General features: G+C 35.9%; 1 protein-coding gene across 2 annotated transcripts in view; it reads right to left on the bottom strand.

The window, feature by feature from the left end:
• SamDC (S-adenosylmethionine decarboxylase) overlaps window positions 1–9,353 on the bottom strand; it is a 194,419-nt gene extending 185,066 nt beyond the window's left edge. For both annotated transcript variants that reach the window (XM_090378099.1, XM_090378098.1), the window contains exon 1: window positions 9,138–9,353. In XM_090378099.1, coding sequence (XP_090234225.1) covers window positions 9,138–9,253 — 116 coding nt within the window. In that variant the 5' untranslated portion in view covers window positions 9,254–9,353. The remainder of the gene's footprint in view (window positions 1–9,137) is intronic.
• Window positions 9,354–13,272: the final 3,919 nt, after the last annotated feature.

Raw genomic sequence — 13,272 nt, 5'->3', positions numbered from 1 at the left:
CTAAGAATATGAACTTCATTAAAAATATTAAACACATTTTTGCAAGAAAAATACATGTTTAATTTTAATAGCAACTCTCCCTTAAAATGTGAGAATTTCTATTAATTTGTCCAATACTGTATATCACAAATATTTAAATGCATTTGCATGCTTAAACCACTGCAATGGTCTAATATTTTTCACATAATTGAAAATCCATTCACTTTTTAGAATAAGATAAAGCTGATTTAAACAACTAGAAACCTAATTTACAAACTAACAAGAATGGAAAAATAAATTACATATCATGCATAGATCTCACACATACACGCATATCTAAAATAGAATTTTTCAAATTGTCCACCATTACAAAAATACAAATGGGATTTCATCAAAATCTATATAACCAGGATGGTTTAAAAACTGCCCTATCTTTCATCTTCCTTGATCAATAGTAATAATAACTGATACGAACAAGTTTTGTTGTGTTTTTTTGTACTGCACTAAGTATTTATAAAAACACAATCTACACAACAGTTGAAATAACATAACAGGACATCAAGAAACTTAATTTAAAATACTTCTGCGATTGTGTTAAAAAAAGTGGAAAAAAGGCATTTTTACTCTACATAAAAAGAAACATTTCAGCATTCCTAGTGTTCGGTTTATTACCCACACTAAGGAAGTAAACCATCATAAAATACTCAGCAATATAGGTCAATAGAATTATCAGTTATAATCTCCTACTGTCACAAAACAAGATTCTGCATTAATGTAAAGACCACTCATCTTAAAATACAGCTTTAAGATAAAGTAATTGTTAAAGTAATTTCAGTTATATTTCCCAATCTTGTGTAATGCAAGAATCAAACAACAATATTTTATGTAGAGTATATCTTAATTACTGACAAAATACAAGTTTACCAACAGTAATCTCATTTTAAACAACAGGCACATCAACCAAATATACTAGTATAACATATCATTAAGACTAAACTAAATCATAAAATTACATTACAATTTTATTCAAATAACAATATAATTTTTTATAATTTATTCAATAACAATTTTTTTTATAGACCACAAAATGTGCAAGCAATCATTTAGCTTTAAACTGTGAATAAGAATCTGTTCCTCTTCCTACTTATTTCAACAAAAAGCATATACATTGCATTGGCTTTGCATTAGCAATATCCCTTGTGTAAGAATGGACTAATTGTGATGCTGGTGAAGGCCCAAAGGTAGGAACAGCTGATATAAGTTTGTAGTTCGCACTTGTGATCGGTTGTTGGGGTCTGCAAAGAAGGGGGGGGGTCAGCATCAAGATCTTTGACTTCGAACGTGGAATGATTGTGGGGACAAGACATGTAAGCACCAGTATCTCAACAACAGCAAACATGGTTAAGTGCTTCCATCCTGTGGTGCCATGAGTCTACCATGACTGGTAGAACAGCAGTTAAACAATCAGCCAAAGGTCACATGTGGTCATTGTCCATGGTGAGTCATGCATCTCATCTAGTAACACAGCAGTGGTGCAGAACAGTGCCCAGCTAACCACCCAGTACAATGCAAGAATAACAACACCAACATCCACAATGACTATGTGCCAGACATTAGCTTGTATAGGCTACAGCAGTCGATGGGTATCTATGCTCTTTGCAAGACACAAGAAACTACACCTTGCACAGGCACATCAGCACTAACACTGGCCATCTGTTGCCTGGTCTGATGAATCCTATTTTCAACTGTCATGCTGATGGGTATATCCACATTTGGGAAAAGCAACAAGACCATTGCACCTGGATGCACTATTGGCTTCTGGCAGGCTGGGGGTGGTGTTATGGTTTGGGGACTGTTTTTATGACATGCCCTGGGCCCTCTCATCACCATTAGTCAACAACTCAATAGGAATGCCTACCTTTCTACCATCACCAACCAAGTACACCCCTTCATGATAGCAATGTATCTAGACAAATCTGGTACCCATCAATAAGACAACACACCATACCACAAAGCCTAGTAAGCAGCTAACTGGTTTCAGGAACATGATAATGAATTCTCCATCCTGCCCAACTCACCTCGTCTCAACCCAATTGTTGAGATGAGGTGAGTTGGCCAAAATGTGTACAGGCTGTACTATGGGCAAAACGTGACCCCAAGAAGCATTAGGTAAGTGTTGCTAATGCAAAGCCAACTCTCAATGCATATGTTATAAAATTAAGCTACAGTGAACAAAAATCTCAATACAACTTAAAAGCTTTGATCCTATCTTAAAGCATGGTGCATTCTAACTGAAAGGTTTTACACCATATTCAAGATATAGGTTTCTACATATGCACACTGCACATTGGTCTCAAAGTTACAATGCTGTCACCATGAATTACTCTGGTCATAGCACTACATGACAATAATTAAATTTCTCAAAGGAAATGTGCTGTCTGTCTGTCAGTCCCACATATATATCTTATGGTAATTTAAATGTGGAATATTGAAAGGGTCACCTTGATAATAAAAAATCAGTTTACATGATCTATAAACTGATTTTTTATTATCCTTGCATGACTTAGTCCAGAAATTGTCAAGAGCCATCTCTATTGCAGACAACTCAAGACTGCAATCCTGTGATAGATACTATTTTAAGAAAGTCTGTGGCTGAGCCACAATCTTTCCTGTGGTTTCTGTTTTTAATCCATCATATACACATTTGTGATATAATTTGAAAGCCATTCTCAACAAGCATGCTGCTCATTGAGAACAGTTGGAAATTGGCTGTCAGAAGTTTTTTCCCTTCTGACCAAGATTGAAAAGACATCTCAAATTATGGAATAGCTGTCCCATGGTGGGAAGGATTTCTTTTTTGGTAAACTGATTTCTAGCAGTTGAATCTATCTGGTCCATTTCTATTAACATTTTTCAAGATATTAGTAGTAGTAGTTGAGACTTGTGATGCAAGAAAGCAAGCTTATGTAGCATCAGCCAAAAAAAAAAAAAAAAAAATTTCACACATCCAATCCCTCTAAACGTTTGTCCAGTTCCTCGTTGAATTTATTTAAACTATCAACCTCCACAACAACAGAAGTTTGTTCGGGCAATCAACTATCCACTGGCTAAATGAATTTTCAGCACATTTATTCTAACTTTCTTTTCTCAATTTGAATTTATTCCCCCTCAGGTTTGTAATCTGAGCAAGAGGAAGAATCCCATCAGAACTGAGCCTGCTCTATGCATTCAAGGCCTTATACACCTCAATCAGATCACCTAGCAGATTACTAGTCTCAGATGATGCAATTTGCAAAACTTAAGCCTTTCTTGGTAAGAGGACCCCTTTGTTCCCCTCACCAATCTTGTAGCCCTTCTCTGTACTCATTCAAGCAACACTACATCCTTCCTAAAATGAGGCCTCCAGACCTGTTTGCAGTACTCAAGGCGTGGCCTGACTACTGCCTTATACAAATGGACTGGGGATGGGAAATGTATCCCCAATTCACAAAGTGGGTGTAAAGGGTGACACAAATAATTACAGACCTGTTTAACTTCTGTTCTGGGGAAAATAATGGAGTCACTGGTTAAAGATGTGATACTGGATCACCTAGACAAGACTGCAGTAATAGTTCAGACATCATGGGTTTGTTAAGGAGAAGTCTTGTCTGACCAATTTGAGTGGATACTACAATGTGGTGACAAAGGAACTAGATGCAAAAAATAATGTTGATATCATAATACTTGGATTTCAGGAAAGCTTTTGACACTGTTGCGCATGGAAGACTACTGTACAAATTGGAGCAGTGTCGTATTAGGGGTAAGTTGTTATAACGGATAAAAGGGTGGTTGAATGGGAGAAGACAAGAGTGGTAATCAGTGGATGCTGCTCTTCGTTGACTAATGTTATTAGTGAAGCCCCCCAGGGTTCAGTGTTGTTTCTTATATTTATCAATGACATTGATAAAGGCATATCAGGCTTAATGTTCAAGTTTGCAGATGATACAAAGGTTGTTAATGACAGTATGCTACTGCAACAGGATCAAGAAAAGTTAGGCAGATGGGCTGAGAAATGGCAACTGAAGTTTACCATTGGCAAATGTAAAGTACTACATATGGGTAGCAGTAACCTAAGAGAAACATACCAACTGTGTGATACTACACACAGGGAGGTGGGAATGAATGAGACCTGGGGTAATTGTGCAGTCAGATATGAAGTTCCCTGAGCAGTGCAGACAGGCTGCAAGAGCAGGTCACAGAGTTTTGTCAATGATATAGAGAAATTTTACTAGCAGAGACAAGGTGAGTATCCCTTTGTATAAGGCAATGGTCAGGCCACACCTTGAGTACTGCATACAGGTCTGGAGGCCTCATTTCAGGAAGGATGTAGAGTTGCTTGAACATGTACAGAGAAGGACAACAAGATTAGTGAGAGGAACAAAGCAGTGCACTTACAAAGAAAGGCTTAAGTTCTGCAAGTTGCAGCATCTGGAGACTAGGCACCTGCAAGGTGATCTGACTGAGGTGTATAAGGCCTTGAATAGTTTGAGCAGGCTCCATGCTGACAGGATACTTCCACTTACTCAGATTAAGAACCTGAGGAGGCATAGATTCAAATTGAGTAAAGACAGTTGTAGAATAGATGTGCAGAAGTTTGCCTTTAGTCTTAATTTATTGCTAGAACAGACTTCCATCTGTTGTTGTGGAAGTTGATAGCTTAAATAAATTATCATTGACAATACCCTGTGACCTGCTCTGGCAGCCTGTCTACACTGCTCAAAAAATTTCATATCTGACTACACAATTACTCCCAGGTCTTTTTTTATTTTCTACCACCATAAGTGCAGCACCACTACACAGTTAGGTACATTTCTCTAGGGTTACTTCTACCCATATGCAGTACAGTGATATACTGCTTTTATTTTTCACGAACCTTTCATGAGTTAGATTTTGTCACATGGATCAAGGAAGCTTACTGTCTTCAAAAACAAACTAAAGACTAGTATGGTTCAGTTGCTATATGTAGAGCAACATGGACTGGACTGAGCCAACAGAACACTAAAACACAGACTGCCATATACCAGGACTCCATAGTCCATTTTGAAACCCCCTGATGCTCTATACTGCTTAGCTGAGTTACAGTAGTCAATTCTCCATTCTGTTCCAGATAATGCTCAGAGTACATTTAGGCTTTTTTTTTTCTCTTTTGCATTTCAAGAAGAGTTGATTCGAGAAAGGTTAGCTAAAACACCCTTTGATCCTACTATACTGGAAATTTCAAAGGGAGTCTTGTCCATTTAGTTTTAATTCAGAAGCTGGGTAGAGATTATGATTACAACAGATATACATCTGCTTTTGTCACTGATATCCGAAAGCCACTGTTTAGTACCCATTTGTTTATTGTTAACGGTACACTGTAGATGCCTCAACTGTTCTCATATTCTGTGAGAGACTGAAAATGCTAAGGTCATCTACATACCACATATTGGTTACTCTAGGTGGTATCTCTTTGGTAATAATTTTTATTTTAATTGCAAACAGTGTGGCACTTAAGACTACTCTGAAAGCTTCTTCATAAGGACATTCAGAATCTGTGAAAGGTTATGCCTGCTAGGAGGTCTGTATTTATGTACTTAGAGGGTTCTTGTCCCTGCTGTGAATACCTTGCACAATTCAGCATTCCTACACTACCATAAGCTTTTTTTTTTTAAGTCAAAAAAAACTATTACTATGTGTTCAGACTGTATAAAGACATACTGAATAATGGTTTCAACCCTGACAAATGATCTAATGTCATTATATTGTTTAGAGCTGCACTGAGTGTTAGAAAGGATTCTTTCTTTACAAATACCAGGCATCTGTTAACCCCTCTTATTTAAGATTTTGCATAAACAAGCAAAGAAAACACCATGGATAGTCCTCACCTCCACTATTAACTATTCATCTAGTCCCCATTAGGTCTCTGGAATTAAATATGTAAAATGGTAGGCAAATTCTGAAACCAGTCATATATGATATTCCAGTTGAATAGAAACAAAGTCACAGAATCCATAGAAATTGCAACTGCACTGGGAGAAGTTTTTATTGCTGTGTCAGTAAAGTACTCTTGATCATCAGACTTGTGTAGAAAATTGTCAACTTCACTTCAAAACAAATAGAACTATAAACTATTCTTTTACTACCCGAGGGGATAAATTAAAATTAAGGAAAGACAGTTGCAGAATAGATGTGTGGAAATTTGCCTTTAGCCAGTGAGTGATTGATTATCAGAACCAAAACTTCCATCTGTCATTGTGGAAGTTGATAGCTTAAATAAATTCAAGGAAGAACTGGACAAACTTTTGGAAGCAAATGGGTGAAATGGATTTTTTTCCTTTTTTCTTTTGGCTGATGCTGTATAAGCTTGCTTTCTTGCATCATATGCCTCAACTAATGCTAATGATTCCAAGCATGTAGTAAGTGATGCTCAGCAAGTATTTAGTTAAAAGTGCAAGGAATGCTTTCAGCAATTCTTTAACTTATATTTTTGATCATGTCATATTTCATCTGCTCCTACCACAGTTTCATTGTGAAAGGTTTATTTATAGTTCTATTTCTTTTGAAGTGAAGTTAAGTTGACAACTTTCTACACAAGTCTGATGAGCAAGAGTCCTTAATTAAGGTAGTATAATAAATTTGGTATGCAAGAACTGTTAAAAAAAAAAAAAAAAAAAAAAAATGTTGAACATGTTTGACTAAAAGTCATTCCTTGGCAGGCCAAAGGAATCAGCTGTCAAAATATCTTTTCCAATAAGTCATTAGGTTTATTTCCACAACTTAAGTTGTGGATATATAACCCTAATCAAGCCTCAAGACAGACATTAAGGATAACTACCCAAAAATATTATTATTCCTCCTTCACAAACAGGAAAGCTAACAATTCCAAAGTGTTTACACCAAAGACAAAGCAAACCTTGGAAAATTTACATCAAGATGGCAGCAAAAATTGTCACAGAACCTTTTTCTATTAGTATGCAGTTGCTGTTTACTCTTTGCAGCATAGCACCAGATACGGTGTTTGAAAATTACTTGTATTCTCTCATCAATTTGCACATTTTGAGAGAAGACATGCAAACTCTCACTTGTAACAAACTCAGGCAGTGTGGAAAAAAAACCCATATCAATTTCTTTCACCTCAAGAAAATTCAAAACAAAACCTTTTCAATATGATGCAAAAGAATAGATACTGTACTAACTACAAAGCCCCACTAACCAAATGACACCACTGGAAAAAATCATGCCACAGAAATATAACTCCACTAATTACTTCGGCATTTGCTTAAATACAATGCAATCAGAAAATAAAACTAGGGGAAAGTTTATTTACACAGCAGCAATTCCTTGATTATAACCCAAGCATATTTAAAAAAATAATAATAATAAAAAAAACATGCTAATAAACTATAATTCCTTCTTTCTTAGTAAATTTAAATAGCCTTTTTGGGAAGGCCACTGGAAGTGGTAGAAAATATAAAAGCTACTCCCAAAAAATACTCCAAAGATATTTAGCCCCAGATAATTTGAATTCTTAAGTCCCTGTGAACTTACAATACATTAATGGAGTTGCTATTATGTAAATAGCTATCCAGAGCATCTTACCTATCTTACACAAATAAAATATTCTACACAATTTTTTTTTTATTCTGAAATGCAACAAGAATAATAATTTCCAGATTCTCCCATTATTCAAATACCAGTTTTTCTTCTTGAACTGTTTTTAATAGTATTTCATAATATTCAAGGAATCCTGTTTGTGGTCTCTCGATTTACACTTACATTAAATTATACTTACAACAATAAAATTTAAGTTCTGCTTACTTGTCAATTTTTCCCTATTAATCACCCACCTATAAACCTTTTCTGTTATACATATCAATAAACACTGAATACCAAATTTCCAATATTTGGTGTTCAGATTTGAGACCATTTCAAAATAATTATACTACTCTGGTTTAAGACTATTCAATATCTCAAAAACAACACAGATTAACACATATGTGGTAGAGGAAAGTAAATTAATATTTTGGTATGAAAGATTTTTCTTATAATCTTTAGACAGCTATATATATATAATCAATGTGATCCAAAATGCAATTGCTCTAATGAACAGCTGAAGCTACTCCCTCAAGGTGTGTACATGGTGTTAAATCTGACCTAGCTGTTACATGAAACTAGCCCCAGGTGGTCCAAAGTAAAATGGCCATATGTAGTATAAATTATGAAACAGAGGAAAATTAAGTTATTATTAACAGTAAGCCAGAAGTAATGACTAATACAATAATGAACAAATGGTTAAAAGCAGCTTCATTACTTTACAATATCTCATAGCTTTAAACTACTGAGTATCAAAGCTTAGCATGGGAAATGCTAAAAAATGTCATTGGTAATGCAAAAAAAAAAAAAAAAAAAAATGATGGATTAGTCAATACTTGGTTTCTCGTTTGTAATATAAATAAAAAGAAATCTTAATGAAACAAATTTTCTAAATATTTATATTTGGATGAAAAAATTCAAGTCCTAAGAAACTCACAAATTCAACCTTTTCAAAATCTGCGGTATATGAAAATAAACAATAAAAAGTGTCAAATTTTAAAGCAAATAATGGGTGACTATTAGAAAACTTATGTATGAGGTACATATAGTACTTCGCATATAATGAAAACAGCTGTCTTTTGGAAAGCTCAGCGGCATCTTTTAATTTAATCAGATCTGGGGTAAAATGAAGAATGAATTGCAGACATATGTCATCCCGAACTTTGCTTTGAGAGCATCGCATATAAAAATTTTAAAATTAAATAAATCGCCATTAAGACAGACAATCACTACAGAAGCTATGTGCGATTTGTTTCCAAAGAAATAATTAGCAAATGAAGGCTTAAACATTTAATAGATAAACTAAATCTGAGCTGATATATTAGCAAAGGAATAAATGTAATATGCATTCTGTAGACAACACCAATGCCGTCCTTCAGTCCAGATGATCGTTCATGCACTGGTACGTAAACCGGCGAGCAATAGTAAGGAACGTCGCAAATGTCTAGTACAACATCAAATACATGTCAAACCTCTAGAAATAATAAAGGAGACTAATATATATCGAAAATTAACAAAATAGAATTTGGATAATAAAATTAGCATACCTAGATATTTTTCTCAGATCACAGTTTTCTATATTTCCATCGTGGCGACCGAACCAGACTTCCAGTAACTTCTCTGTTCCTTCAAAAAAGTTGCAGTAATTATTTTGTACATCCATTTTTATAAATTTTGAAAATTTTGTTATCCAAAAGGCAGGTTAATCAAACTAAATACAGTCAAAAGGAACAAATCACTTGCTACCCTGCGGTCTGCCCAACCCTGACAAATGAAACCGCTTTTTAGCTCCAAGGTCTTCTTTTATTCGGTTGTGACGTCATAATAACGCTTTTCGTTTCTTTGAAAAGATATTCCTTAAAATTATGAAATATTTATTTTAACTGCACGAATAAAATAAATTTTTAAATTTACTTCACAATTGCTTTAGGGAAATATTAATTGGAATTACTTTTATCAATTTATTTCCATAAATTATTCGAGTGAATATGTCAACTACATGAACTTTACCATTGCTTTTCCATTCAGAAATGAAAATTAGAAATAAAAACGATTTCTAAGATTTCTTGTTTCAGTAAAATAAATTAAAGTTATTAAAATAATACTTCGTTCGTTTTGTGAGATGAAAGCCATTCTCAAGCATTGCAAAACTAAATGACAAGGGCTATAAAAAGCCATGACAGGTGAGCAGCACATTATGTTACTCAAGGAGTTAGAGGAGTTAATCGGCTGGGAAATATTTCTGCACTCAAGCCAGAAAGGGGCTTGTGAAACAAACGAACTGTTCTTCAATGTGTTATTTTGTGGTATGGGGGGCTTCCTAGGTTATGTGGCAACCGGATGCCAATTGAAATTTAGCTTCCCCATTTAAAATTTTCTTCATATGTGTATGTAAGGCTGACACAAGTAATTCTAGACCTGGGAGTTTAACTTCTATTCCAGGAAAATTAATGGAGGCACTGGTTAAAGAAGCACTGCAGGATCATCCAGACAAGACTTTAGTTATAGCTCGGACGCAGCATGAATTTGTTAAGAGAAAGTCTTGCCTGACCAATTTGATTGGATACTATGATGCAGTCACAAAAGAACTGGCTGCAGGGAATAACTTTGATATTATATATTTGGATCTTAGAAAGGCTTTTGATACTGTTGCACATGGAAGACTGCTGCACAAATTGGAGCAGTGTGGCACTGGAGGCAAATTGCTGCTATGGATAAAGGGATAGTTGTGGGGGAAAAGACAGAGAGTGGTAATCAATGGACACCACTCATCGTGCACTAATGTTATTAGTGGAGTCTCTCAGGGTTCAGTGTTGGGTCCATTGTTGTTTTCTGTATTTATAAATGATATTGATGATGGTATATCAAGTTTAATGTCCAAGTTTGCAAACGATACAATGGTTGGCAGGGTTGTTAAGGACACTAACGCTATGCTACTGCAACAGGAACTGGAAAGGTTGAGCAGATAAGCTGAGAGGTGGCAAATGAAGTTTAACTTTGACAAATGTAAAGTACTACATACGGGAAACAGTAACCCCCAGAGTAACGTATCAACTCTTTTTTACTACACTGAGAGTGGTAGAGAATTAAAAGGACCTGGGGGTAATTGTGCAGGCAGATATGATGTTTTCTGAGCAGTGCAGACGGGCTGAAAGAGTAGCTCATGGTGTCTTGTCAATGATATACAGGAATTTTTCTAGCAGAGATAAAGCGGTGATTATTCCCTTGTATAAGGCAGTGGTGAGGCCACACCTAGAGTACTGTATACAGGTTTGGAGTCCTCATTTCAAGAAGGATGTAGAGCTGCTGGAACGAGTACAGAGAAGGGCAACATGATTAGTGAATGGAACAAAGGGTTGCTCTTATGAAGAAAGGCTTACGTTTTGCAAATTACAGTGTCTGGAGACTAGACACCGGCGAGGTGATCTGATATATGTGTATAAAACCGTGAATGGTTTGAGCATGCTCAATGCTGATGAGATTCTTCCTCTTGCTCAGAATAATCACCTGAGAGGGCATAAATTCAAATTGAGGAAAGACAGATGTGCGGAAATTTGCCTTTAGCCAGCGAGTGGTTGGTTGATGGAACAGACTTCCATCCCTTGTTGTGGAAGTTGATAGCCTAAATAAATTTAAGGCTCAGCTGGACAGGAATTTCGAACAAACGGAGGGGTGAAATGGGAGTGGTTTTTTTTTTTTTTTTTTTTTTGGCTGATGCTGATAAGCTTGCTTTCTTGCATCATATGCCTCTACTAATGCTAGTAAGTTTCAGGGCACTCCTTTCGCCCTCGGTACTGCCCACCCCTGTGTGTATTGGTGAACAAAAAACTCAATTGGACGATACAACGCCTTATCCGTCGGCTAACTCCGCCACAAAATGAAAATAGCGTTCCAAACCTTGACGGGAAGTGTTCTTCAACTTTGAGCAGCGATGGAAATTGGAACCAGGCATTAGGATTTTGTGCGAGACTGCAGTGATACTGTTCAGTGTGCTACTGATCAGTATCACTGATCTACAGATCACTGAGTGATACTTAAAGGAACAGTGAAGATATCACAAAACCCAAAAGGCTCACATCCTCGCTCCTTAATTTGAAACTCCTTGCCAGTTACCTTTTCTTCTTCATCATCATCAATTTTCTGAACAGCAATTTCACAATTAGCAAAATTTTCTCTTGAATTCACAAATGTTGAAGGCGACATTTGTTGGAAACCACGTAACTAATCTAAATACTACTACTTGGTGTTATTTTCAGTGATAGAATTCTTTAAAATATAATGTATATCGTAAAGTTGTGTATTCTATACTATTTCTAATCTATGTTATCAGAACTATTGAGACATTTACGAATAAGAATTTTGTGCAAGGTGCTGATAATGCCAATATTAGAGGTTGACCATGATTCAGTGGGGCATTTTGTGACGACTCGTACGAAATTTGTTCGGTGGTTGGTTGTTGTAGAGTTTAGGCGCATCAGCAACTTAGGCCATATCGCGCCATACATAACATGTCCTTAAATTGCGAGTGTTCTGTGGATTTGCTGTTTGCTGGATGAAAAACCAGAGTTTTCAGAGGGAAAAAACAATGCTACACTCGCCGAAAACCGACTAACACAGCTGCGTTGTGAAAAAGACACATAAAATTTCTGGTGTCATTGACGGAATTCGAACTCGGGTATTTTTCACCTTGTGTAAGAAGGATGATGATTATACCAACTGTGCTACCCACAAGGGCACGCATGTTGCGAGTTCCAATTTTGATGCTGTCACAAAAGTGTACAGCCTATTGCTAAAGTGGTGCAGGTATACCAGCATTACAATTAATTTATAAAGTCATATGGTCGCAGATAGATAACGAAATATAAAGAGAAATTGATTTTTTTATTATTGTAGAGGGAAATGACGCACATATTATCATCATATAAACATCAGCGTTTTTCGAACAAACGCTCATCAAGGCAATTACACACACTTTAAAAATACACATATATTATAATTTCATAGACCTCTTGCCCCTCCCCCCATCAGATGATCAGCTATCGTGCACAGATTACCGCTCCCACCACGGGGAGGTGGGTCTTTTACTATCTAACTTTATAATTCATTTTACTCACCATAGCCTCAAGTGTCTTCAATAAAATCTAATTTAAAACCAAGTAAATATTAATAATACCAATCTAATTTAAAACCAAGTAAATACTCATATACCAATTATTTGCACTATTTATGCACATACACACTATATACACTGCTATTTACAATTGATCTCAATAAATACTTAACGTTTTGCATACGCTATTTACACTATATAAGGTGCCTCCGTAGCCAGGTGGGAAGGAGCAACAGTGCGTAGCACACGCTTCTTGATTAGACTGGGGTTCGAGCCCGTCACCACCAAATACGGAGGATGCGGAAAGGTCAGGGAATTACCACCGCATATTCCCGGAGCAATATGGCCTTAGTTGCTAATGCTCCTAAAAACCAAATAAAAAACAAACAACACTACTGTATATACATATATTATATACAATTAAAATCTCACATTTGCATACTCCGTACATTATTTACAACATTTATAATTCTAAAAATATCTGATATAAAATTCAAAAAAGTTAAATAAAACTCATGTCCCACAAACAACCTTGACAGGTCGATGATGTCTCCAAATTTACCCTTAAATAT

Source organism: Mastigoproctus giganteus, chromosome 7 (assembly GCF_048544385.1).
Source record: "Mastigoproctus giganteus isolate SK-2022 chromosome 7, ASM4854438v1, whole genome shotgun sequence".
Classification (NCBI taxonomy): domain Eukaryota; kingdom Metazoa; phylum Arthropoda; class Arachnida; order Uropygi; family Thelyphonidae; genus Mastigoproctus; species Mastigoproctus giganteus.
This window is presented reverse-complemented; position numbering and strand designations above follow the sequence as displayed.